Source organism: Carettochelys insculpta, chromosome 17, assembly GCF_033958435.1.
Source record: "Carettochelys insculpta isolate YL-2023 chromosome 17, ASM3395843v1, whole genome shotgun sequence".
In the NCBI taxonomy this organism is placed as follows: Eukaryota; Metazoa; Chordata; order Testudines; family Carettochelyidae; genus Carettochelys; species Carettochelys insculpta.
In genome coordinates, this window is record NC_134153.1 from 8,236,434 (window position 1) to 8,263,961 (window position 27,528).

Sequence of the window (27,528 nt, forward strand, 5' to 3'; positions counted from 1 at the left end):
ACTTTGGCTGAGAATAGTGCCGTTTTCTACCAGTTCATGCTAGATTGCCACATCGCATAATAGTAAAGTTAATTTGGAAACCTACAATGCAGCTATCTCCCCACAAACAAGATGGATCAGCAAAAATATACTTGTTCTTTGCATAGGATGCCAGCTAACTTGTTGGTGAAATTAAGATACTGGGTACCATCTACATACTCTTAAGTAAGGTCCGAGACTGATGCATGCTGTATGACCTGCCACAAGATCTGCACTCATTCAGAATCTTTAACGTCATCTAGTTTAAGGAGGGGGAGTATAAAGGGATTGGGTACATGACATGTCAAATGTTAGACACTCCTTAGAAATTTACATCTGCCTCAAATACATCAGTACTCCAGGCTGGCCATCTGCACTACTCCATTCAGTCTGTTCACAAACTGCTGTTTGTGGGATCCAAACAATAAATAAGGAGTTTTCAATCTTTGTTTTTTGAAGTTGCTACATGGCAAATGGTTTTACTACTTATTGGGAACTGTCTACACTAGAGAACCTATGCATGGCTTTGTTGCCGCAGCTATCCCAGGTAAATCAGTGTAGTATATACACCCTATGCCAACAGAGATGATTTTCTGTCAGTATAGAAATACCATCACCTTGTATAGTGATACAGCTGTGTCAATAGATGCACACTGTTGATGTAGCTGTGCTAAACAGGTGTGTGGATATTTTCATGCCCCTGACCAATGTAGATATGCTGATACAACTTTTAAGTGTAGATTCTGCCAGGGGCATTTTTTTTTTGCCTGCCTAACTTACTTCTATAAAAGGATCCATGTTCCTGAGAGTGATGGGTGTCATAACTACAATGAATAGATAACATCTGCAGTGGAAAGTAATACCAAGTTCCAGCATTCTGCATTCCACAGTATTACCCCATTTCAGTAATTTCCCTCAAGCACTTCTCACAGTGAATAGTAACCAAATTTACCTTTTACATTCACAAAAAGATTATTTGTTCTGGAGGAATGTTTAATACAAATTTTATGAAGACTACAAAATCCTCCCCATTTTAACATGCATCTATGCATGATAGATTTTTTACCATACTGTGTGTATTACACACCACCCATACAGTTTAAAATGATGTGAACTAAAGCAAGAAATTGAATATTTGATGGAGTAATAATTCAGCTATTTAAAAGGCAATAAAAACATCAACAATGCCCCTTCTGATAAGCTGAGGTGAATTTTATTTTCAGGTGTTAAAAGCTTGTAGATGGTTTCACTTAGCCAGCTAAACTAAAACCATCAGGATTATCAAATGAAATACCATGAACAGAGCACATAGATGTACCTGACTAAACAGAAATGCAGAGGTGTTTCAGAAGGTCTGGGTTTCTGAGGCCAGACTTCCAAGGGAGGAAGTGAGATCTCTAAGAAACAATTTCATTAAAACAGCAATGGAAAAACCCTTGTCTGCAGTGTTGTCAGAGCTGTGTTGACCCCAAGGTATTAAAGAGGCAAGATGGGTGAGATCTGACCAAGATCTGGTGAGAGATAAAGACAAGCTTTCAGGCTCACACTGGGTTCTTCCTCAGGTCTGGAAAACGTACTCAAGAGTGTCAAAGATAAATTCAAGGTGGAATAAACTTCAGCATAAGTAGATTACCCATCCTGTCCCTTGAAATGTGTTATCTCTTTTATTGTAACACCTTTCTCTCTAATAGCCTGTGATCAACATGGCTACACTTACACTGCATACAACACATTGCAAGGGACTGTTGAAGAGAAGCAGCCAGTTAAATACCTTGTGCAGTTATAGGGTACAGGGGAGAAGGGGGGAAACATAGTGGGTGAGGTTAATTAGTAACTCATGAATAAAATTTTGAAATATTTTTCTCAAAATGGTTTAGTGCACTGTCCTTTAATAACAAAAAGCAGTCAAGTAGCATTTTAAAGACTAGCCAAATAATTTATTAGGTGAGTTTTCGTGGGACAGACCAACTTCTTCAGACCATAGCCGTACCAGAACAGACTCAATATTTAAGGCACAGAGAACCAAAAACAGTAAGCAAGGAGGACAAATCAGAAAAAAATAAAGGTGAGCAAATCAGAGAGTAGAGGGGTGGGGGAGGAAGGTCAAGAATTAGATTTGTCCTCCTTGATTACTGTTTTTGGTTCTTTGTGCCTTAAATATTGAGTCTGTTCTGGTCTGGCTATGGTCTGAAGATGTGGGTCTGTCCCACGAAAACTCACCTAATAAATTATTTTGCTAGTCTTTAAAATGCTACTTGACTGCTTTTTGTTTTGATAGTGTATAGACTAGCACGGCTCCCTCTCTGTTTCTGTCCTTTAATAAATAACTTTAGTTGGTATTTTCAAGTGACTGAGCTGTCTGTATAACATTGAATTAGAAAGTAAATACAAGTTTGTGCTTGAAAAATCATGTTAACTTCCAAGCTCTGTAAACAAGGATTCCCCTTAGGCAGCAATTGTTAGTTACTACAGCTTAAGATACAAAGTGCATTATTAAGTACTGTGAATTTCTGATGTTTATTTCTTCATTTTCTGCTGTCCGCTGAACTGGAGAATTATATCACTCAACTTAGAAATATTTACAACTTCTGTAGTAATGTCAGTGACACAGAATAAAGGATGCTACAGCATCTTTCTTAAACATTTACTGCTTCTGTTTCCCTGCAGGCCTGGGAACTTCAGTTTGATTTTGCATTTCTTGTTATTGCACTTTGATAGTAAAGGTATGCTTGCTGTGACATGCAGTTCTATCTGTAGTGTGGGAAGAATTAGTGAGATTGATGCATTTTTCATATATGTAACATCTGTATATTTTTACAACTTTTTTTTTGCATTGGCACAGTGCCAAGGCAGCCTGCAACAAGGCACCCCGAGCAATCTGTTGTTACCCTAAATATGGGAAGCAAGGAATTAGGCACAGTATTAGCTTTCAAGCTTTGTAATTCCTCTTTTCTATTAATGTGCTAATGAACATATATTTATCTACCTTCCTGTTTATATATAGAGAGAGGTGCTTTCATTATCCCTTACACAGTAACTGAGAAAGTCACCCAGTAATACACACACACACTCAGCTGAGTTGTGTAATTGAAAGTTGAACATTTAATTTTATCTTTAATGTGAAGTGTATGTTTATAAAAGAATTTGATAGCATAATTAAACACCACTGGCTTCTCTTAATGTTACTTAGAACTCACTCCTTAATTCAGTTTGGCTCTTTTTGAACCCGGTACCTATAACACATTATAAATATTTTTGACTATCAGAGTGATCAAGAATTTACTCCTAAATTTACATATGCGTATTATGTATGCATATAAACATTTCTAACTCCACATAATTCTGAATAAAAGGACAGTACTCGATGGAAAAGTTGAAATAAGATATTGTTAAATGAACTCTCATTTACTGCTGTGTAAATTTTACAGATTTTGAGATAACTTAAGGTTGTATTTGGTTATCTACCATTCAGTATTCAATTCTTCCAGCATTGGAGGAGGGAAAAAACATTTGCTATTATCAACAGATACTAAAATCTCCCCAAACAAAACAGCCATCTCTTACAAGGGACAAATACAAAGTCATTGCAGTTTTACACCAGATTATGATTCTTAGATAAAAGTCATGATTCTTTATAGCAGTCTTCTAAAGTTTTCATAGTAGGCAGGGGAAACACTCCTGTGATCAGATACTATTTTAAAAGGATTAGTAAACTACTAGCACTAGATATCTGAATGAAAATAGAAATGTAGGAGCTCCCTTATGGTGTGTGTTGAAGCTTATCACATCTCCTTACATAATTTTAATTTAAAATATCTGTTGGATAAAAGACTAACATTTTCAAAGCAACTCCCTTGCTTAATGGTTGTGAATGTTATAACAACTAAGTTAAAAAGGCACTTCTTATGGGAAATTGGATCAAATGGGATGATTTGAGGACCTGAAGCTCATGGAGCTGGACTTGACCTCCTGAAGTCTCTTCCTACCCAGTGATACCTAAAAATGGATGTGTTATCCCCATTGTTCTGTGTCTCACGTTTCTAGTGAGGCAATATCTTCATCACAAAAAACAGGTTAAAAACATTGGTAAGGCACAGAATGCAAAATCTAAAAAAAAAAAAAATGTTAATACTAAAGTTTTCAGAAATTCCAGAATTCTGGAGTGGATGCAGTGTGTTTGGGGTGGAAGGGAGGGGTTTGGGGTGGGGGCAGTGAATTAATTGCTTTCTTTTACTACAAGAAAATTTCTCGCCAGTTTGGGCTAATTGTTGCAATTACCTAAAAATGTAGGCCGTTTTATTTAAATGTATTGATATACATGTAATTTCCTGTAAACTTGACATTTTTTCCTGATTATGGTCAGGTTCTAGTTTGTTCAGTTGTTAAATGAAGCATAAAATGGGAATAACTGCAATATAAAAAAAATTAAAGGGGAAGACAAGTTTAGATACACCACTGAATGATGCTGCTTCCTTCCAAGTTTTCCACCTTGGATTCTAGAAAAAACGGCACTTGAAGATTTGAATTCAGTTTCCTGCTTTAAGTTTTGATTACTTGCATTTTTAACCTTGCATATCTAGGGCATTGCTATAAAATTAATCCCTTCATCCACAAGAATCCATATTTCAAAATTATTTCATTTGTTTTATAAAACTGGATAATTTGCATATTACACTGTTTAATTACATCATTTGTGCCTACATGAAGAATTTTATAACCTAAGTTCGATTTAAGCAAATGATGTTAGTGGGGTTGGGAGAATGATGGGATACAAAAGTATCTGTGCATTTTATGCTCATAAAGTCATCTATGTATTAAGTGACAACAGGATCGAAAGTCATATTTAAGATGCAGATGCATATAAAATCTTGCATAATTTTCTGTTGTGTAAAATGCTTTTGGGCTTACACATGTAACTCAATTTATGTGTTCTGAAAATCCTTGCACAGATCACTGCTACTTTGGGAGACCACCATAAAGTTTCTAACTACAAACCGTTTATAATTGCATTCAAATGAGTACTGTGGGTAAATGAGTTCTTCCTCTTTTTAAAATATTCTGCACAACACTTACAAATATAAGAAATGTAACCACATACCTCTCCAGAATAGCTTTTATTTCTGTAGTTCTAAAATACCAGTCAGAAAGTGCTGATTCATTCATTGTTATCACATAAGTGATAGCAGCACTGCTCAGATTTTCCAAAAACCTTGGCACTAAAAACTCAAGTTTTCACCCAGTTTTTCAAATCCCAAATGTGCTCCACCTTAATTTGTACTGAGTCACAGAAATATGCTTCTGCCCACTTATAGTAAAAGGAATAAAAAGATACATGTGCAAAATTAATCAGTAGTTCAATAAACCAAGAAACAAGTACTGGTTTCTTCAGCCACATCAATGTATGCTCATAGGTATATTTGTCGCTTCTGTTCACAAGACTCCTGACTGTTTAATATTTGGGATTTCTTCCTCTAGTAATTCTGATGAACCTGTTTTGGCCCAACTGAAAAGGTAGGAAATTCTTCTCTGTCTAGATTACAGGCTGGAAATACTCTTTTGGTACTATGGATGTGCTTAGTAACCACAAAGAAGGTACGATGAACATCTCTAAGGTAGATCATCTTACCTATGAAGGTACCAAACCTTGATAGTTATGACCAAACTTATTACATTTCAGTGTCAATGAAGGCTCATTGCCTTACACTTTTTGGCCCTTTCTTTCACCTCCCAGGCTTTGTAAGTATTAGGCATTCCTATTATTTTGTAGTTCATATACATCCTCACTTTGGTTAATATTGTCCCAGTTTGCAGGAAAATGGGACTGTGATAGCTACAGTGAATCCTGATAAAAAGTTAACTCTGGAGAAATTCAGTTATTCGTACCACTTGATCACACTCAAGATGCCCAAAGGAAGTTGTTTCATCTTGGAGTGGAAATGGTTACATTTTGCCCCACAAGATTATGGAAGGTGTCACTTGGAATGTAATTATAGACAGAGCAAGTGTAAATAATCTGGCATCTGGATCTTCAAGATGCTTACATTCATATATGAATAGCTACTCCCATAGGTCATCTGGTTCATTAGAACATCAGTTTCCTAAATTCTGATGAGTGTTTAATAGACCATCTAAAGAAAAGGTGAACTTGTCTCTGTGTCTCTAGAGATAAGGGAACATTTTACACGTCATGTCAAGTCCAAAAGTCTCTCTCTTACCTGGGAGGCTACATATCTTGCAGTCCTTTTCAGAAGAGATGGAAACATCTCTCCTAAGAATTTGAACTTCACCGCTGCTTTCTGATTCCACTGAATTAGGTGTGAAGGGTAAAGAACAAAACATCTCCTGATAACTTGCCTTGAGTGCATTTTATGAGAGGGGCCTAAGAAGTTTACTAAATACTCTATGGTAAACTTGACTTCTTGATTAAATCTTACATTTAGAAGATCTACTTATTTAAAACATTCTGTGTCATCAGAAGGGTTCACATTAGCTGTTCTGGCTACTTCTAGTCTGAAATGGGAAGTGTAAAGTCACAATAGAATGACATTTCAGGAGTTGGTCCAGAGAAATCTGTCACATCTTCTGCCCTTTACATAAGGGACTTGATGTATCATAGAAGATCAAGGATGTAGCAATTAGAATTGTAACTGTAATTTGTAAATCATGTTTCTATATGTAATACCCCAGTGTGGAACGTTCCTTACCTGTTTTTGCTGGTTTTACTGAACCTGCTGTGCTGTGCTGTGCTGTGCTGTGCTGCTAGCAGCTCCAGGAATTATAGTATGGATGTGTTTACCACCTTAAGTCTCCAAGTGGAATTGTAGGACAGATGAGAATTGGGACTTTCACTTGCATGATCATATCCCTTTTCCTGAAATCAGATTTCCTAAAGCCTTACAATTTTGTAATGGCAGAGGGAGAAGCTGGCAAATAGAAAAGCTCTACAGGTTGAACCTCTCCTGTCCAGTACCCTTGGGACCTGACCGGTGCTGGATGAGACGATGGGAGGTCAATATTTTCAAATACATTATCAACACTTCCACTGCTTTCTGGGCTGTCAGAAGGCTTTTAGGGGTAAATTACAGCTAAATAACAGCACAGAACACTTAGAGCCAGGATTGGTGGCTGTGAACAAACTTTATGGGACCACAGGAAACTTATCCACACCAATGGTAAGTGGTCGTCCAGCTAAATAAAGTCAAGTCATATTACAGAGTTTGCCGGATAAGAGAATTCCGGATTAGACAGGTTCAACCTGCAGTTATTCTAATAAGGTAAATAACTATACTCAGGTAGTGGATCGTGTCAGAAATTTCAGTTAACATAGTACTTCAAAGCATAATGTCAAATTGAAATTCATACTATATGAATGTCCCTCCCATTTATGTTACATGCATGTTCTGTAAAATGTGTGTTTCAACTGTGAGGGAAGAAAATAATTGATTTGAACTGCAGATTCATGCCTCATGAACAGAAGGTATTTAATTTGTCAGAGGTTAATTTATATAATGTATGGTTGTTAATATACATATTTCATTCATAACTGGAAGTTAAAAATAAATTTACTAAACTTGTTAGAGATGTCTGATTATTTAATTTACTTTCAACTGGAGCCATTAGTATGCGAGACTATATGAGAGCTTACTGGTGCAAACAGTGCACAATTCAGTCCTTAACTCTCATAGGTGTGCAGGAAAAGTAATTGATTTTTTTTTAAAAATTGACTTAGTTTAGTAAAACTCAGTTATGCTCTTGGGCACAATTCACCATGGTGAATTCATTCTCTCAAATTTACAAAATCTGTACAGCAAATACACATACAGGGATAAGTGTTTAAATAAATTATCATAAGTTGATTATTTAATTCAGGTAGTAATATGTGGTACATTAAATGTTCAAAAGATACTGGTGATGATTTTTCATTGCTGTGCAAGTTGAATATTAATTTCTGATTGTTAGTGAAACCCATGTAGGGACACTTTGAGTGGTGGTACAGCTTTCTAAATGTTTTATATATTTTGTGGTGGCTCACAATTTCTCTTTGAGAATTTTAAAGGAGTTTATCTGAAATGAAGTAATCTCAGTCTTCATTCTCAGCCTCTTCTTTGTATGATATATATTCTGTCCAGTGTTTAAATACGCAGTTTAAATATGCAATTTATTACAAACCAAGATAGGATATACCTATGCATATTCAAAAAGATAGTGAAAGTTAAAAAATTGTGAGCTTGGTGCGTAGTTTAAGTTGATGTTGATGCCTGATTGAAAATTGGACTGTTTGAAAGCAGTATTTCTCAGAATGTTCTTTCTGAATGAATAACTGGTTTTCATTAGTAGGTGGATGTCTCCCATCTTAACGAGTGTCAAAAATAATAATACAATTATCAAATTTATTGCAGGGTATAGAATTTTTTATATTTGTAAAACTTTTGTTATAGTTAGGTATGACTATATATAGCTATTATTTCATAGCCGTATTGTTTTTTCTGTTTGTTTTTAACAGCCCAGAAGGAGGAGAAGAAGGGTGAGGATAAACCAGTAGAACCTGCTACAGCATTAAAGAAAGGGGTTGTTTCAGCTTCTACAGTTGAGAAACAGATGTCTTCCGTGTCCAAAAACCTTGGTCCAAAGAAGTCCGCATCATTTACTAGCACTTCACTAACTAAACATCCAACTAAATATTCTGCTGCAAGCTTCAAAGGTGTAATTCCTAAGAAATCTTGGCTTTCATCAGGCAATGTTTCTTCTTCAAAACTGTCACCTCCTTCCCATGGTTCATCATCAGTTTCCAAAAAATCAGTTGTGTCTTCCAATTTAGCTGGAGGGTTGAGAAAAACTGCAATGTCTTCTCCTTCTGCTTCAGCTATATCTGCAATCACACAAGGAAAAGGAGCAGCTAACTCCACTCAGTCACAACCCAACTCTCAAATTCGCCAAAATATACGACGATCCCTCAAAGAAATTTTATGGAAAAGGTGCGAATTCAACACATTTATTTTATAAAGGCAATAACAGAATTTTGAAATACATGTTTAGACTGAAGTGCCTTTCATAGTGATGAGAGAGTGACTTCGTGCTTCAAGTGAAATAGTTGTCAAAAGCTTAACATTGAAATGAAATAAAGAAAATTTGATAATATCTCACACTCAGAGGATAAAAACTTCAAATGCACAGAATCAGAATGAAATATTCTTAAAGGACAGTTTAAAAAGACCTGAAGTATTATGATGGTTATTTTAATAGGAAGTCTTAAGTCACAACACAGGAACTTTTATAAGGCAGCTACTTAAGTTAAATCTTTTTTAAAAAATGCAGAATAAAATATGGTTAACATACTTTCCTGTTGCCAAGGGATAGAAGCTTGTGATAGAAGCACCTTCCCTTATTCCCTGAAGAAAAAATGTTCTATGCAATAGTAATAATCACAATCAACATGAATCAGTTATAGACAAACACTTAAGTGCCATATAATTTTGAACTTTTGCTGATTTAAAAAGTCAGAGCTCAATATACAAACAAGTACAATGTCATCTTAACTATTGCTTATTCCTCCAAGAAAAAATCCCCTATTAGTGATAGAGAAACTAAAGGTTAGTCTACGCTTAATTTACACTTGCAATTGATCAACCAAACTTTTGTCATTCACGGGTGCTAAAAATTCTCCACACCTGCACAGCAAAAGCTTTGCCGTTGCAAGTGCAAATGTGAATGCTGCTTCTGCTGACAAAACAAAAGCTGCTAAGGGTGGATACAAGTATTTTGTCAGCAAAAGTGACTACAAGCCGTATTAACATGCACCAACTTGCTGTGTAGTGTAGACATAGCCTAACTTATTGTAGCCCACTTCAAAGGTAGAAACAAAAATTCTTGTATAGCAAATTTTGCTTCTAAGGCCCTGAACTTGCAAACATTTAAGTATGTGGTGAACTTCATGCATGTGAGTAGCCTTATTGAATTCACAAATTTTCTTTGAGATTTTAGTTAACATAAAGATTACAAAACTTATTTCATATCAATGCTGTATTTCAAGAAATTATAATTTATTTATTTATTTTTTGCACAGAGTCAATGATAGTGATGATCTGGTCATGACAGAGAGTGAAGTGGGAAAGATAGCACTGAATATTGAAAAGGAAATGTTTAACTTATTTCAAGTTACAGACAACCGATATAAGAGTAAATATCGCAGTATCATGTTCAATCTCAAGGACCCAAAAAATCAGGTTTGTGTTCTTAAACATTGGGTATATGCTAAAATATATGGAACCTCTTTAACCCTAACATTTTTAATTTCCATCTGCAAAACTCTACTGGCTCTAAATTTTGAGGCTGGAGAACCTATCCACAGTTACTCCAAAATCATTCACATTTTGACTGATAAGAAGTAATTTTAGCATACATTTATCCAAAAAGTCTTATGTGCACGGTTCGTTGATTGCTAGCAAGCTTGGTTACTTTGATTCAGAATACGATACTGCTTATAACAATATATTGGGCAAAGATGGTAAGAAATTTCCATTTCTCTCTCTACCTTTCTGGCATTGTGTGACTCATGTTGGATTACTTCAGTCAGAGTGGATCCGTAAATTCCTGGGAGATAACAATTACAGTTTGTTAAAGCATGAACTTGATGCTTTTGAAAATGTGGAGTTGGGAGCCTAGAAAGCTGAGGTCCCTTTTATTCACAGAGCAGATATAATATGGGTAGTGTCAGTACAAGCTTTTCTTGCATTACTTTGGAAATAAGGTTCACCTTGCACTGTAGGATTACTTTTAGCAGTCATAAAATAGTTCATTTGTATGTTCATTCCACCCTTAGTATCTATTCTTATTAAGCCTTTCAGTTTTGGTTTATGCCTGGTTAGTGGTAGCCTTTAATTGGGAGTTCATAAATGAAGAAATAAAGTTCATTCTTCTGCAACAAGAATCTTCTGTACTAGTTATCTAATTCTATTAGCATTCTTCAATATGGCAATAAAGTGCTTGTTTGTTTTTTCAGGGGCTTTTTCATCGTGTTCTTCGTGAAGAAATTTCCTTGTCAAAACTAGTAAGAATGAAACCAGAAGAACTTCTCTCCAAAGAGCTCTCTGTGTGGAAAGAGAAGCCAATCAAATCAGTAAGTAATGTAATTGTGTTTAGTATGATTCACGTAGGAATTGTTTCTGAGTTGTGATGTTAAACTGCTTTATGGAGTCACTTGCACAAAAGTTTGTTAATTTTGGCTGAGGCTGAGAGTTTTGGTAGAGCAGTACATTTTGCAGCCATCAGTGGTTACTGAAAGAATAAATAATAGGTTACAAAGTAGTGCAACAAATATACATATAGGTTTTTGGTGTCAGAATATAATTTTATGCTTTTCTTAGATAACAGAGTCAAGAAGTAAATCTCATGAAAGCAAGAAGTCAGCCATAAAACAGGAAAATATACCAGATGTAAATATGGAAGATTCTCCACCAGTGTCTGACTCAGATGTAAGTATAAACAGTTGTTTAAGTGGTGAGGCACTGAGAAAAATATGGCAACTAATACTTCATACAATTCACCGAAAAGGAGACAGTTTCTAAATATGTAAAATAACCATTTGTGTTTTACAAGGATTTGCATTAATTTTGGCAGCACACCAAACTTAATGATGGGCTCACTACTGCAGACATTCTTAAAAATCAATGATGCTCATCTTAGGAAAAGATGGAGAAGAAATTTTAGAAGTACTCTTTCTTTCTGAAGAGTTAATCTATGCTTTCTGCTAACTTTCCATACGAAAACACAATCATACCATTTTGGTTGCTGGGGAAACTATTTGATGGACTATATTTTTATGAGAATGAATGAGAGTAAAATAGCTGTTGTTAGAAAAGAGCTCTTGAATTCCTGTGATAGGTCCTTACTAAAGACTGAGGGGAAAAGAAGAAATACAAATAAAGTGATTATATATAAAGAATGTTTTTGAAATACAAAGACTTTTCAAAGTGCTAATGAGACCAGATGATGTGTCAGGATTCTTGTTGTTAGAACAGCTAAAATTCAAATTAATGAACAACCAGTCATTTTTTGTTTTTCATATTTGTATTTGTTCATTTTTAGGAGCAGCAAGAATCAACCCGAGATGCACCAGAGAAAAGTGCTCCCATTCTGGATATTTTTAGCAGTATGTTAAAGGACACAACAAGTCAGCATCGAGCCCATCTTTTTGACCTGAACTGCAAAATCTGCACAGGTATACAGCATAGTCAGTTTAGAGATAATGTCAGTTTAGCATTGCACACATGAACTCTTATGTGTTAAGGACCAGTCCAGCATTCATTGAAGTCAGTGGGAAGATATTGATTCTCTGATGGTCTAGAACCAAGCCCATGTTGTATGATAGAACCATTAATTCAATTAGCTTTTAATTTTGGAGTTAGTTTTTACTTGTCATTTTTATTTAGGCTGTTGGTCCTATGTATTTATGTAGTATAAGTGATAAACTCGATTTTCTGTTTTGTAAGAGAAGAATGCTCAGCTGCATATGCTATATAAAATTAGTTTTTCTTTCCAGCATGATTTGTTAGATGAGTTAACAATTAAAAAGAAACTTGTTTATCTAATTTAAAGGTCAGATTTCAGCTTCTGATGATGAACCAGCACCAAAGAAATCAAAATTGTCAGTGACTTCTGCTAAAAAAATGGAGACACAATCAAAGCCAGAAGTAAAGCCAAAATATGAAAGTTCTACACCAACAACAGAGCCTGAAACTGAGGCAGTGTCCGAAAACACAACAGAAACCCTTGGATCTGTAACAGAAACAGTCTGTCAGTCAGTCTTGGAAACAACTTATTTCTCTACGACACAGGGGAATAATAACGCAGACTCTACTTTGCCTGAAGAGAGCTCCAATTATCCTACCTCTTGCATTGCAGGAATTGTCACCACAGTAACTGTATCTGGCAGGGACCCCAGAACAGCAATGAGCAGTTCATCTGGTACTGTGACCTCTGCTTTGCATTCCAGCCCTGTACCTGAAAAGGTTTCCATGGGGGACTCCAGACCAGAAATTCCAAAATCTGTTTTAACAGCACCTAAATCAATATTAACAAAGCCATCATCCTCACCAGATCCAAGATACTTGACAGTTCCACCATCGCCGAATATCAAGTGCGTACGTTTTATAGCAAACCAACCGACTGAGCCTTTGACATTACTGTTTTCTACTTTAGTATATATAGAGAGAGTGGAGTTAATCCACATTTATATGGGAATAGATAAGAGCAGAAGTTCATCTTAAAATTAAAATATTCTTAGATTTGATTTTGGGGGTGGGTAGTTGGTTCTTAGTAATGGATCTGTTTAGGAAAAGGAACCAGGGTCACTACAGTCAATATGCAGATCAGAGAAAACAAACATGCTGTAATTTGGATGAAATGTTTTTTTTGGTGATCATTTTTAGTCATTATGTTGTCATATATACAGTATTGTTCACTCACTGAGTGGAAGATGCATAATCCAATTAAATTCACTACAGAATCTGAGAGAATAGTCGCATTACTAGCCTAGCTGCAAAGTGTGTCCCTCATAAGCTACGTCTACACGTGAATGCTACATCGAAATAGCTTATAATAACGTCTACACATCCTCCAGGGCTGGTGCTGTCGACGTTCAACATCGACGATGGGCAGCACTACATCGAAGTAGGCGCTGCAGGGGAGTCTCTACACACCAAAGCGGCCCACATCGAAATAAGGGTGCCAGGAACAGCTGCAGACAGGGTCACAGGGCAGACTCAACAGCAAGCCGCTCCCTTAAAGGGCCCCTCCCAGACACACTTGCACTAAACAGCACAAGATCCACAGAGCCAACAACTGGTTGCAGACCCTGTGCATGCAGCATGGATTCCCAGCTGCGGCAGCAGCAGCCAGAAGCCCTGGGCTAAGGGCTGCTGCACACGGTGACCATAGAGCCCCGCAGGGGCTGGAAAGAGTGTCTCTCAACCCCTCAGCTGATGGCCGCCATGGCGGACCCCGCTATTTCGATGTTGCGGGATGTGGATCTGCTACACGTGCCCTATTTCGATGTTCAACGTCGAAGTAAGGTGCTATTCCCATCTCCTCATGAGGATAGCAACTTCGATGTCTCACCGCCTTATGGCGATTTCAACTTCGAAATAGCGCTCGCCATGTGTAGACGTGGCGGGCGTTATTTCAAAGTTGGCACAGCTACTTCGAAGTAGCCGGCACGTGTAGACGCGGCTATAGTGTCCTAAGTTCCCTGTCTCAGCATGTGTGCTTTTATTTTCAGTAGTTCCTTTCATTCTTTCACTAGGATCCTGTACATTTGCAGACATAATTTAGATAAGTAACAAATTGAGCCTATTTTAAATTATGTGGATTCTTAGTAGAATTAGATTTTTAAATTGTTCTCATAATATTCTTTTACTTGCTTAAGTGCCTGAAATACAGTAAGGTCTTGACATTTGTGAGTACAACATTCACAAATTCAATTACTTGCGAATGCTGCTTCCCTGGCACTCCCAGGGGCAGCGCTGGCAGCCACTGCTTCCCTGGGCCTCCGGGTGGGGAGTGCTGGAAGCCACCTCTTCCCTGGGGCAGCATATTTGCAAAAATCAAGATTCACAAGGGTTCTGAACATGAACCCTCGCAAATGTTGGAACCCTAATGTAGTTGAGGAGTGCAGGGAAGGAGGGAAACCAAAAGAAGGAAAAGTATCATTTCTAATCTTTTTTGTCTCCTGATTTTGTTTTGCAGCATCACAGAGTCACGCTCCCCTCAGGATGGAGATACTTCCCTCTTTCTCTCTCGTCTCAATACCATTTGGAAAGGATTTATTAATATGCAAAGTGTGGCCAAGTTTGTCACTAAAGCATATCCTGTCTCTGGGTGTTTTGAATATCTTAGTGAGGTTAGAACAGATGTTTGTATGTATAGAATGCATCTGTGTTTTTTCTTTTGTTACAAAGATTCAGGTCACTTTGTTAAATGTTGCCATACTGAAATTACGACAACACTAAATGGCATCACTTTACTAAAAGAAAAATTATTTAGCTCAGTAAGTCAGTGTGACAGTTTTATAGGTAGGAAGCATTTTTTAATCAAGAATAAACTACAAAAAGGTTTGATATTTTATGTCATAACTGTCTCTTCTGTGTATATGGTGGGTATCTGGTATAAAACAAGCAAACAATTCAGGTACTGACTAGAGATGGTCAAATAATATTTGCAAAAATTATCAAAAGTGTTATGCAATACTTATGCAATAAGTTATTCTATAATTTACTTTTAAATTATTCACCTCGCTCTAATACCGACACTGGACACTTAGACTAAAACCACTTCTGCGCCTTTTAAATACTAGTAGTAAGCATACAAGCAGCTTTCTATTTGAAAACATAAACCTTACTTAATACTTATAGAATGACAGTTACAATTTCAAGCAGTGCACCTTTTATTTTTTTTAAATATTTTAGTGCACTGCCCTGAACAAAAGTTGTTTAAGGAACTGTTTTTATTTCATTATAATCTCGTGTTTCCAGGGTACCATTAAAATGGTAGAATTAAGGCTGATATTGTTTTAAACCTGCTTTCTTTTTCACCCATATCATTGAACAGTGGGAATTTTATTATTGAGTTCTTTGGGAACAGAATTAGGTCAATTCTGGAATCTTTTGAGACTCCCACGTCACATTTAGAAATTAGGCAATAGGGATCAGACCAGCGCTCATTGAAGTTAGGAGAAAGACTTGCACTGACCTCAGGGAGTACTCAATTAAGCATCATTTGCAAATGTGACTCTGTTTAAAGGGGGAATGTTTCTGGTTTTCTTTTTAGATCCAGTAAGCTAGTATCAATAGTTCAGTTTTCAGCACTATTTTGATTTATCCAACTTTAGGCAGCTGGACTTTTAAATATATAATATATGTAGGGCTTCTGTTTTTCAGGGTTTATAAAACTCATTTGTTGGGTTATATTTTAACAAATATTTTTCAGGACAAGTTTGAAAAGTATGATCTCATGTTAGATTAGATAGACCCTTGGTCTGATAAACTTTGGCAATATAAATGGTCCTTTGAAACATGGGATATTGCATTTTTTATTATTTTTCATTGACTAAAACCAAATGGAACAGGTTGAACATCTCTAGCCTGGCATTGCTGGGACCTGACTGGTGCTGAACCAGAGAATTTGCCAAACCATGGGAGGTCAATATTGTCTATCAGCATTACTGACACTTCTACTGCTTACTGGGCTCGTTGAAGATGTTTGGGGGTAAATTACAGCTAAATAACAGCACAGAACACTGAGAGCCAGGACTTGGTCACACCCATGATAAATGGACATCCAGTTAACTAAAATTATGCTGGGCCATGGAAGTTGTCAGACCAGAGAGTGCCAAACTAGAGAGGTTCAGCCTGTAAAGGGGGATTTTATTTCTGGGAGATTTGAGTAACTTGATGTTACAAAAACATGCATTTCTTAATATCAGAACTGATTGGAAACGTTCTCCCTTTTTAAAGTATGTTTCATGAGTGTATTTATATTTTGTGTATTAGCATAAATAAGTGTTTTAGGGCATGACTTTATTATATTTAGTTTTAAAATGGGAGCCATGGCAGTAATTGTGTACAGTATTTGTACTGATAAAAATTCCTATAGTATTCTGACTGAGTCTAACTAGAATACACATGGCTCATAGCAATGGGCAATAACATTCTGTTAAATTGGAAGTAAACTAACAATTTATACTGCTATACTGAGACTGAGGGTGTTAAAAATTCCCTTGTGTATAGAAAGAGGTGCTTACTTGCCCAAAGCAAAACAAATGAACAAATTTAGCTAATGGTGCAAATGAAAGGCCTCCAACTTTCACTGTCATTTTTGGACTGCCTTTTCCCTTGTAATATACTGTCACTCTCACAGTAATATGAAATACCTATGGAGTTAAGACATAGGCAGTCTGGTATTAAAATACATTACATTTCCATAAGAAGCAGGCTAAAATATTATAAAATATAATCCTATGGTCTCCTCTTCCTGGTGCATAGCTTCCACAAAGCTGTTGGGATGGGGCAATCTACATTGGTTTTAAACACTACATTTTGTGTTTATGATGCGTTCTCATATTATGTAATACTTCTTGTTTAGGATTTACCAGATACAATTCATATTGGTGGGAGGATCTCACCGAAGACAGTCTGGGATTATGTTGGCAAACTCAAATCTTCCCTTTCTAAGGTACTCACTTAAAATCCTGTGTGTAGTGCTGAAGATGAAAACCAATTTTATACAACACAATCATAGATTCCTAGAAATGTAGGTCTGGCAGAGATCTTGAGAAACTACGTCTAGCCGCCTGTGCTGAGGCAGAACCAAGTGGATGTAGACAATTCCTGATCGGTATTTTTCCACTGTGTTCCAAAAATCCTCCATTAATGGGGATTCAACAACCCCTTTTGGAAGCCATTATAATTCTTTCCTAATATCTACCCTAAAGCTCCCTTGCTGCAGATTAAGCTCGTGACTATTTGTCCCATTGTAAGTAGATACAGAGAAGTGATCACCACTCCCTTTATAACAGCCATTAACATATTTGAAAGCAATTATCCAGTCCACCAATGCCTATTTTGTTTTAACCTTACTTCAGAGGTTAGTGGTTCTAAACCTTTAATAATTTTTATTGATCTTTTTGGAGCCTCTCTAATTTGTTCAATTTGGCCTCAGCAGTTCTGCTGAGAGCGGGACAGTTACCTCCCATATCTTACATATGACAGTCTGTTAATACGTGCCATAATGATATTAGCCTTTTTCACAGCTGCATTACATTATTGACTCATATTCAGTTTGTAACCCAATAAACTCCCAGATCCTTTTTCAGCACTACCACCACCTAGTCAGTTATTCCCTGTTGTATGCATTTGGCATTTGATTTTTCCTTCTCAAGTATAGTACTTCACACTTGTCTTTTATTGATTGTTCTGATACAGTTTTAATTTGCGAACTATCTAATGTTATCTGAGATGATTCCCAGAAATCCAGGGAAACACTTAAGTTAGTATTTTTTAAATTTGAATTTATTTAGGAAAAATGTAAATTTATATATTTTGATGCTTTATGATGTTGGATGGCTTAAGTGCCTTACTTACTGCTCTTTTGTGAATAAATTAGCATACCAAGTGACTCAAGGTAACTTAATTACTGCTAAATATTTATATTCAAATGTAAAAGAGGACAAATTTGTTATGTAATGTAGGTAAGAAGTTTTACCTTTAAAAACACATGGATGGAAATGGAAAATCCACACATTACTATATTTGTATCTGTGGTGATGCATCACAGTAAGAGTATTCCTTTCATTAATGTTGCTGGTATGCTTGGATTATTGATATATTTAGAGGCAAGGTGCACAAATAATGTTACTTTTTAAAATTGTATAGGGCTTAAAATTCTATTTTTAATTTAAAATAATATTTTAGACACAGTGGTATATATTTCAATTGCAGCGTTACCATAATGTAGGCAATTGATGATGATTATTGCCCCAATGTATAGAATAGTTTTTCTTTTAATTAAAAGTGAAGTACTTTCCAATCTAATAACATCCCATTTAGCACTCCATTTGCTAGTTTAGCACTAGATCAACAATTTCCCCTTGTACTTTTGTATTGTAGGAACTGTGTTTGATTCGCTTCCACCCTGCCACAGAAGAAGAGGAAGTGGCCTATATTTCTCTCTACTCCTATTTTAGCAGTCGTGGTCGTTTTGGTGTTGTAGCTAATAACAACAGACACGTCAAGGACCTCTACCTGATCCCATTAAGTGCTAAGGACCCAATTCCATCCAAACTCTTGCCCTTTGAGGGACCAGGTAAGCACATAGTTTGTGGGAGGCTAAATGGTACCCCATTATATCATAATTTCAAACATTCTAACCAAGACAAACAATGTTACTGATTTGAGGTGTAACACATACCCTGAAGTAAGCAACAATGGAAAACTAATTCATTATGTAAAAATCGTTGTAAAAATTAAATGTTTAATTTGGGAATAGCAATAAGTAAACTCTGCCCCAAAGAGAAAATGAACTATATTCTATACAGGCTTGTGTGCAATAGGCTTTGTTTACCCATTATTATGAGTATGAATTTGTCCATAAAATTCTAATACATAGAACAATAATTATGTAAAAACACCACTATCCACACATCTCAGCACCAAGCTAGCAGGAAATTCCAACTTTGGAAAGCACAAGAACCAAGATATCAACTCAAGTGAAAGGTAGCTTTTACAACAACTTCACTGCATCATCATCTCACTGTAACTGACTTCTTTTCATACGTGCTTACACTCTAATGGGGATGGGAAATTCCAGCTAAATCGCTAAGGACGTTTCTGTACATGCCCCTTCTTCTGGAAGGGGCATAGTAATGAGCAGCCCAGAAGATGCTCATGAGGTGTGGATGTAAATTTCTTGTGCCTCATTAGCATATGGCCACAAGATTTGGACTCTGGAAGAAGCTCTTCCAGACTGCAAAATAGCCGTCTAAAGGCGCAGCCTGCGGGGATCCCCTGGAAGGAAACTCTCCTTCCAGAAAACGGGGCTTTTTCCAGACTCTGAATCCATGGCCATATGATAATGAGGCCTGGGAAATTTACATCTGTGCCTCATTAGCATCTTCCATGCTGCTCATTACCGAAAGGGCATGTGTAGAAGCAGCCTCAGGCTACTTCTAAACTACAGAGATCTGTTGAAAGAAGCTTTTCCGGAAGAGCTTTTCTGAAAGAACTTCTTTTGAAAGAGTGCATCCACACACAAAAAAGCAGATCAAAAGACTGAGCTGCTCTTTCGAAAGAGAGTGTCCATACAGCCCCTTCTCTTTCAAAAGAACAGGCCGGGGATCGAAAAATCACGTGCCATGAGGACTGCTTTTTTGAAAGAAGGGCCATGAGGAGCATCTACACACATTTCCGTTTCAAAGAAGCTTTCAGAAGAAAGCATTCTTCATGAAACGGGAGTGAAAGAGCGCTTTTGAAAGGAGGGCCAAATTCTTTGTTTTACTTTTGTAAGAATGCTTTTTGTGTGTAGATGCTCCACGGGATCTTTCGAAAGAAGTTGTTAGTGTAGATACAGTCTAAATATGTAAGTGTGGCTTATGTGTGTTTTTTGTATAAAAGTGATTTCCCAAATCCATGGGAATGTAGTCTAGCTATACAATGGATAGTTATAAATGGGTGTCGGAAGATTACATTATCAAATCCTGATCATAGTCCTAAATTTCTTTCATTCTATTTTATAAAATAAATTGGATAGGCAGAGGGAGTAAGTTCGGCTTCAGTTTGCTCCTCTGTCTGTGTGCTGGACCTGGAGTGAAGAAGTAAAAATCAGGGGAACCTGAATTCATCCTTCAGATAGCACTTTTTATATTGAAATTGATGTCTGCTAAGAATGAGGATCAAGGAGGAGCATAAATTCAGAATTTATTTTTGACACAAGATAGCAGTTCAGAGGCTAAAAGAGTGTGAGATCCAGGCAGTACTCAATTGTTGCTCGAGTGCTTTTACAAAATGCTTTAAAGCGTGAGCACCTAAAATCAGATCCTGCAGTGTGCCAAGTTCCTCTTCTGAGAAACTGAACCCCCTTCAGCTTCATCTGCTCATAGGATTAGGACCCACATGAACAATAAAGTGTCCTTAAACCTCACAAACACAAATAATGGCGTGTTTAATATTTGAGCCAACATTATGTGCCAAGTGTAAAAATAATGTTTTGGTGCCACCCCTTCTTGTCTTTTTTATACAATCTTTGAGAAGCCCACTTTGCAGCTTCCCGACCTTAGAGAGTGGGAAAGAAATGTTAGTAGTGTAACCATCCACGAAGGCAACATATTCTTGATCCCCATTCTAGGACTGCAACTAAAGGGGCAGTGTCTGTTCTTACCAATCAGGTACTTATATGTCTCTCATTATTACAGTGTCCAAACCTTTCACAACTTCTAATGTACTTATTCTGACTAAGCCTTTGGGTGTTGGGGAACTGAGTAATTGAGGCACCAAATTGTGTCCAAGGTCTCATAGAAAATCTTTGAAGTGGGGAACTGAATCTAGGTCTCTGGAGTCTCAGGCTAGCAGTCTAACCATTGGACCACTCTTCTTAACACAAAAATAGCCTATGCTCAGAGTTTTCCACTGGAGATCACGATGAACATGAGGACTAGGGCTGGCCCACTAGTCCACCCGAAGGAGTCCACAGTTCTGTGTTGTTCATTTAAAAAGTTTCTTTTTTTTAGTTAATTTTAAATAAACTTTTCTCTGATCTTGACAATCTGGAAGATGGGGATAGATAAATCCTTTTAACTCTTCCTAGTAGGAACTTGCAGAGATTGCAAAGGCCTTCTGCACAGGAGTGAATATTACCCAAGATGAGTTCATAAATTGATTAGGCTCTGGTCAGACAAAGGTTACAGTTCTAAAATTCCATGTTACGATTTAAATCTTTCTCAAATACTAGAATTAAAGCATACCAAGGATTAAATACATTGAAGTTGCAACTAGCTATTGAGTTTTAAATCAACATTATTTTGACAGAACATCATTTGTCCTTTCACAAATAGAAGATTGAGTTTTGGGTGGCTTTTTTGTGCAAGGAAGGAGTGTTCACCAACATTTTCAAAAGTGACAATTACCTGAGAATTTTGGTTTAGGTTTCTGAACAAGACACATCATCACTTTCTGAAAATAAGGCCCATGTAAAAGTGTCTGATGTTGGACACGGAAAATCATTAGTTACTTTTAAAAATCTGTGCCTTTTAACTTTGTTTGTTGGAACATGGTACAGATGTCTGTGCTGGTGTTACTGTGCCAGCAAAGGCTGGAGTGTTACACAAAAGAATGCACTGTCTCTTGAGGAATGGGCATGCTTTCTGGTATTTCAAGTGTATGAATCTAACATGATGCCATTGGACTCCAGAGAGATTTGTATCTGCCACCAGGGCTTTCAGTTGGTGTTGAGGAAGTAAAAGGTGAAATGAGGGAATGATCTCTCCTCAACAAAATACATGTAATTCAGTGTGTGCTAAGAAAGTAACTATAAGCAAAAGAACAACAAGAAGTCTTGTGGCACCTTATAGGCTAACAGATATTTTGGAGCTTTATCAGATGCATGAGTGGGGGGGGTGTGGTTTCAGAGGGGTATTTAAAGAGTGGGGTTCCAGTAAGAGGGAGGGCCAGAGGTCTATTCAGCAAGGTGGAAATGGCCCAGTATCAACAGTACTTATCAAAAGAGGAAAAAACAAGTCAGATCAGACAGGGGGATGTGAGCATTTGTCAGAGTCTAATGCGAAGCTGTTAGCACCCAAAGCAGAGAAACTGTCTTTGTAAGCTGAGAGCCACTCCCAGTCTCTTTAATCCATGGTTAATGGAGTCAAATTGGCAAATAAATTGCCGCTCAGAGATTTCTCTCTCCATTTGATTTTTAAAACTTTTTTGTTTCAGAACTGTCACCCTTAAATCTGCCACTGAATGTCCAGGGAGATTGAAGTGTTCCCCACGGGCTTATGTACGTTACCGTTCCTGATGTCTGATTTATGTCCATTTATTCTTTTACGGAGAGACTGTCCAGTTTGGCCAATGTAAATTGCAGTGGGGCATTGCTGGCACATGATGGCATATATTATATTAGTAGATGTGCAGGTAAAGGAGCCCCTGATGGTATAGTTGGTGTTAGGTCCTGTGGTGATGTCACTGGTGTAGACATGTGAGCAGAGTTGGCAGTGAGGACTGTTGCAGGGGCTGGTTCCAGGCCAGGCCTCTTTTGATAAGTACTACTGATATTGGGCCATTTCCACCTTGCTGAATAGACCTTGTCAGTTCTGGCCCTCCCTCTTACTGGGACCCCACTCTTTAAATACCCCACTGAAACCACCCCCCCACTCATGCATCTGATGAAACGGGTCTTTGCCCACAAAAGCTTACGCTCCAAAATATCTGTTAGCCTATAAGGTGCCACAAGACTTCTTGTTGTTCTCAAAGCTACAGACTAACACTGCTACCTCTCTGATATAAGCAAAAGAGTTTCATAGCCAATGATCCTAACTGCATCACACTCACTAGCCAAAAGATTATATCAGATTCTATACCTGGGAGTGTCCATATGGCCAGTTTCATAGCAAAGAACACTACTGGTAAAAAGATTATTTTTACTTGTATGAGGTATATCTGTTTCTCACCCAGTACTTGCTTGTCTTCTGAAATATATGGAGTGGCCTGCATTTTCTTACTAGTGGATGTTCATACCTTAATTGGAATTGATACAACACTTCTACAAATGCAGACTTTACCATTTAAGACGTTTCCCCTATTTTAATTAATGCCTCATAACTACATTTAAAGAGAGTTGACTTTCCCTTTTTCACTTTAGTATGCCAGTTTGCTTTGTGGCATCAAATTATTAAAATAGAAATGTTAGGGAATTATATCAATGTTCACCAAGCTCTTACTCTACTAACCACCTAATTTCTGCATCTCAGAAAGGATTTTCTAATTGTTTTCTAAAGTATCATTACTCTTCTGCTTCATAGTAAATGAAAATTTTTGGGGTTATCAAAGTAAATTGGTATTGCTACCTGAGTTAGTTCAACATTTTCAGTTAATTATTTACAGAATTGTTTTAAGCCTAGAATAACTGGCATTCAAACAATAGGGGGGGGCCTACTTCATGACCCTCCAAGCAATATGCCATGCTCTTCAGAAGTTCAAGAGCCGGAGTGCACCTGCTAGTGTTGTGGGTATCAGCCCCACAGGAAGTGCATGATGTGGCTCAGGACTCGAGCCCCTGCTCCTGCTGAAGCTGTGAACCCCGACAGGTGAACCCAGCAGGGCTGAAGGAATGAGACACCTCCCCTGCCCCCCACCACCCACACACACTGAGCAGAAGCCCCTGCCCTACCACACTGCTTCAAGGAAGAGGTCCTGCAATCTTCCTCCTCTCTCCAGACCACCCCTATAGAATGGGTGGAGAATGAGTGGGAGGGCAGGAGAACTCCGTGATCTGCACTTCAGAAGTAAATGAGCTACATGTGGCTTGTGAAGAAGCTTGGCCACCTGGGCTATAGAGAATCTGAAAATATTCTGTGCTTTAGATGAAAAGATATGTTAAGTGAAGGATTCCACTTTTAGGTCTGAAAGTTGAGGAGGCCATATGGTTTAAATAAAAGACCAATAAATGCCCTTCAGCTTAGATTTTTGTCACCAGCTGTTCTTAGCAAGTGTGAAGTGATAGTTCAGTGTTTTGTTTCATAACAGTGCTTAACTGCATTACTATTTTAAAGTAAAATACAGTAAGGAATATTAATATTAATTTTTTTCAGGTAAGCACTTTTTCTCTGTTCTTTTATGTATGTCTGTATGTATTATTACCACTGGATAAAAAAATTTGTAATCCACATTTTCAAGTAATATCAGATGGAATTTAATGCTTTTATTCTTCAGAGTCAATAAAAATATTTTATGGAATGTGGTCATTGTCTCTTTAAATGTAAACATTTTTGTTAATGTGTAACGGTCTCACTGTACCTTCAGTTACATTTTAACAAGCAATCAGAACTCCTTATCAGTTATTTTAATAGGCTATTACTGTACTTCACTGTCACCCCTAAATATTGTCTGTATAGTTTACATATATACATTAGCACTTCTTGTACGCAGATCTCAAAGCACTTTTTCAAAGAGGGTAAGTACAATCATTCCTATTTTACAGATGGGAAAAACACACAGAAGATATATATCTTAACTAAGGTTACACCGTGAATTAATGGCTGGTCTGGAATAGATCCTACTTCTTGTCTCCTATTCTTGTGCCCTATCTTCTGGATTTTGTTACCACATAACGTGCTTCCTCTCCATTACATTTTGGTTTACCAAGTGAACAAATATAAAGGAGGAAACAAATAGAATGATGTCAAAATTTTGTTTTCAGTGGAAACACTTGCCCTTTTTTTTGTATGATTATTCGCTTTTAAATGATTTATTCATGGACATTTTGGTTTTGTTTTTTGGAACGAGGGACTTCAGCTGAGTCACCTAAGCTGTCCAGCTGCAGTTTTGGCAGGATTGATTTAATTATCTATGCATTATCCCTGAAAAAATTGGTCTCAAATTTGACTTTGAATCTCTGAAATGAAGGTGATTTGTATTGTTATAGTGACAAAAGATACTCATGGGCTGGGATCCCAGATGCTAGATGGTTTATTTAATTGGTCTTTTTGAAATTATATACATGCATTTGGCTGCCACATAATCCCTTTACTCCCTTTTTTTGGTCCTCCCTAATTGCTTTATGTCTTTGTCATATTACCCCTTTTATATTCTTATATTTGTCTTCCTTCAGGTTTTTTACATTTTGCTGTAGATTGTATGTAGCTGTTATGTTCTTCACTAGTTCTGTGTGCTCTGTGCCATCTGTGTTTTTTCTTAAAATCCAGTGAATAAAGCTGGTCTTAGTGCTCCTGCTGACTTCTGAGTGGAACTGAAATGACGCTTCTGATTTTTTTCTATATAGATACCAACTTTCCACAATAAATCATATGATTGAAATAACTTTTTTATTTTATTTTATTTTATTTTATTTTTGCCACTGTTTTTATTAATTGGAATACTCCCTGCAAACTTTTCTCTATGCCTCTATTACTTGACCTCAGTTTTTCTCTACCCTCAGTGTAATTTGATTCTTGCCCCACTAAACTTGTTTCATTTTGATTTCTTTTTTAATATAATATTTTAACTCTCCTGTCTTGAGTATTGCCTGTAAAGATTAATGTATTCACACCGTTATTTGCCATGTCGGTAATGAAACAGCCAATAGTAATGGAACCAGAATGGACCTCTGTGGAACTCCATTCAGTACATACTCCAAACACTGAAACTCCTGCTAGAAATTGCTGATCAGTACAGTTTTTATCCACTGCGACATCTGATTTAGAGTTCTGTAGTTTTCCTGTGAGAATGTTGCATGAAATCATGTCAAATACCTTACTAATTTAAAACAGACAAATTTAGATGAAAAAGCAATGTATTCTGTCTCCACAGACATATCTGTTTGATTGCTTATAATGGTAAATATTTTCCTGAAAATGTGGAAGAATATACTTTCTGTGCTAAATCTTTCCACACTAAACACTATAGTGCACTGAAGTAGCTGAATATCAGACTTCTAAAAAAATAAATCTTTCCAATAATAATTGGAATAATAGTAGGTGTCCTTTACGTAGAGAAGTATACTCTCTGATTTTAGTAGATATGGTAAAGACAGTGGAAGGAGATGGCACAATATATACATCATAGAAAAAGAAGACTATTCCTTTCAGCAAGTATATTTTACTTTATAATTGAGTATATTTTAATTTTTTAAAAATATTATATTTTTACTGAATCAGTTCATACTTTAAAACCAAAACCAAAACTCTGGTGGCTGTTTTGAATGAATTAATTTGCAACCAGTGAGCGTTTTATGTGAGTTTGTAATAATGAAAGTAAGAGTAACATACCTTGGTTCATATAAAGAAAAATATCTTTTTTTGGAAATCATGCATATAGGAAAAAATATAAGCATATAGGGAAATGAACATTTAGCATGTCCTGTATTTCTGTGGCCATAATTTAAAAAAATCAGCAGCTGGACTTCAAAAATAGTGAGATAAAAGCTTTTATAATTTGGCATTAAAATACACCTACTAAATTCACTTTGTTACATTAGTTTACTGAACTTTTAAAATGCTTTAACTACCTGAAAACTAGTTATGAGGGATTAGCTGGAGAGTGGGGCCAACATTTTTAAACTTTGGTTTCTCAAATTAGACACTAAGGGTGCATTTAAACTAGGAACTTACTTTAAGGTTAACTTCGAAGTTAGGCACTACATTGAACAGCCAGCAGAGAGTCTTACACATCTTTTCTCTTACTTCGAACTTAACTTCTAAGTAGGGAGTCCAACTTCAAAGTCCTTACTCCGTTCCTGGGAATGGATTAATGCCCTACTTTGAAGTTTAACTTCAAAGTAGGGTATATGAAGACATTCTACTTCGAAGTTCGACTTCGAAGTAAGCAACTTCAAAGTTGTTTTTGTAATGTAGATAGTCCAAAAGTGATATTGGGATGTCTACATAGAAACTTTCTGATCTTTAGATGTGCTGGTCAATCACAAACCTTTTTAAATTCAACAGTTGCTGTATGTGCTTAGCAAATGGCAAAATCAGGCCACTTTTGTATGCAAGAACTTTTTGACCTGGGTTTGTGAAAATTTGTTATCAAGATGCTAACATATTTTTTATTACAAATGTTAAAATTTCTATTTTGGTGAAATTTGAAATTTGATGAAATTTGAAAGGAAAGGGTTATGTACAATTTGATATGAATGATTAATTTACGATATCAGAAGAGATAATGATGGTTATTAAAAGCTATTACTTTTTTACTAGAGTTGCTTGAATTCTTTGTTTCAAATATTTGTTAAAATTTGTACCCCTTTTTC

At 36.7% G+C, this 27,528-nt stretch overlaps 1 protein-coding gene across 7 annotated transcripts in view; it reads left to right on the plus strand.

Annotated features, from left to right (window-relative positions):
- The window catches only part of DIDO1 (death inducer-obliterator 1), a 98,355-nt gene that overhangs the window by 59,710 nt on the left and 11,117 nt on the right, over positions 1–27,528 (plus strand). For 5 of the 7 annotated variants that reach the window (XM_075012017.1, XM_075012018.1, XM_075012022.1 and 2 more), the window contains 9 exons: positions 8,522–8,993; positions 10,082–10,241; positions 11,018–11,134; positions 11,382–11,489; positions 12,103–12,235; positions 12,613–13,153; positions 14,761–14,914; positions 17,155–17,244; positions 18,678–18,873. In XM_075012017.1, coding sequence (XP_074868118.1) covers positions 8,522–8,993; positions 10,082–10,241; positions 11,018–11,134; positions 11,382–11,489; positions 12,103–12,235; positions 12,613–13,153; positions 14,761–14,914; positions 17,155–17,244; positions 18,678–18,873 — 1,971 coding nt within the window. Of the gene's footprint in view, positions 1–8,521; positions 8,994–10,081; positions 10,242–11,017; positions 11,135–11,381; positions 11,490–12,102; positions 12,236–12,612; positions 13,154–14,760; positions 14,915–17,154; positions 17,245–18,677; positions 18,874–23,703; positions 24,516–24,759; positions 25,081–27,528 lie in introns of those variants that run through there. The other 2 variants (XM_075012023.1, XM_075012024.1) reach the window with 2 other exon arrangements.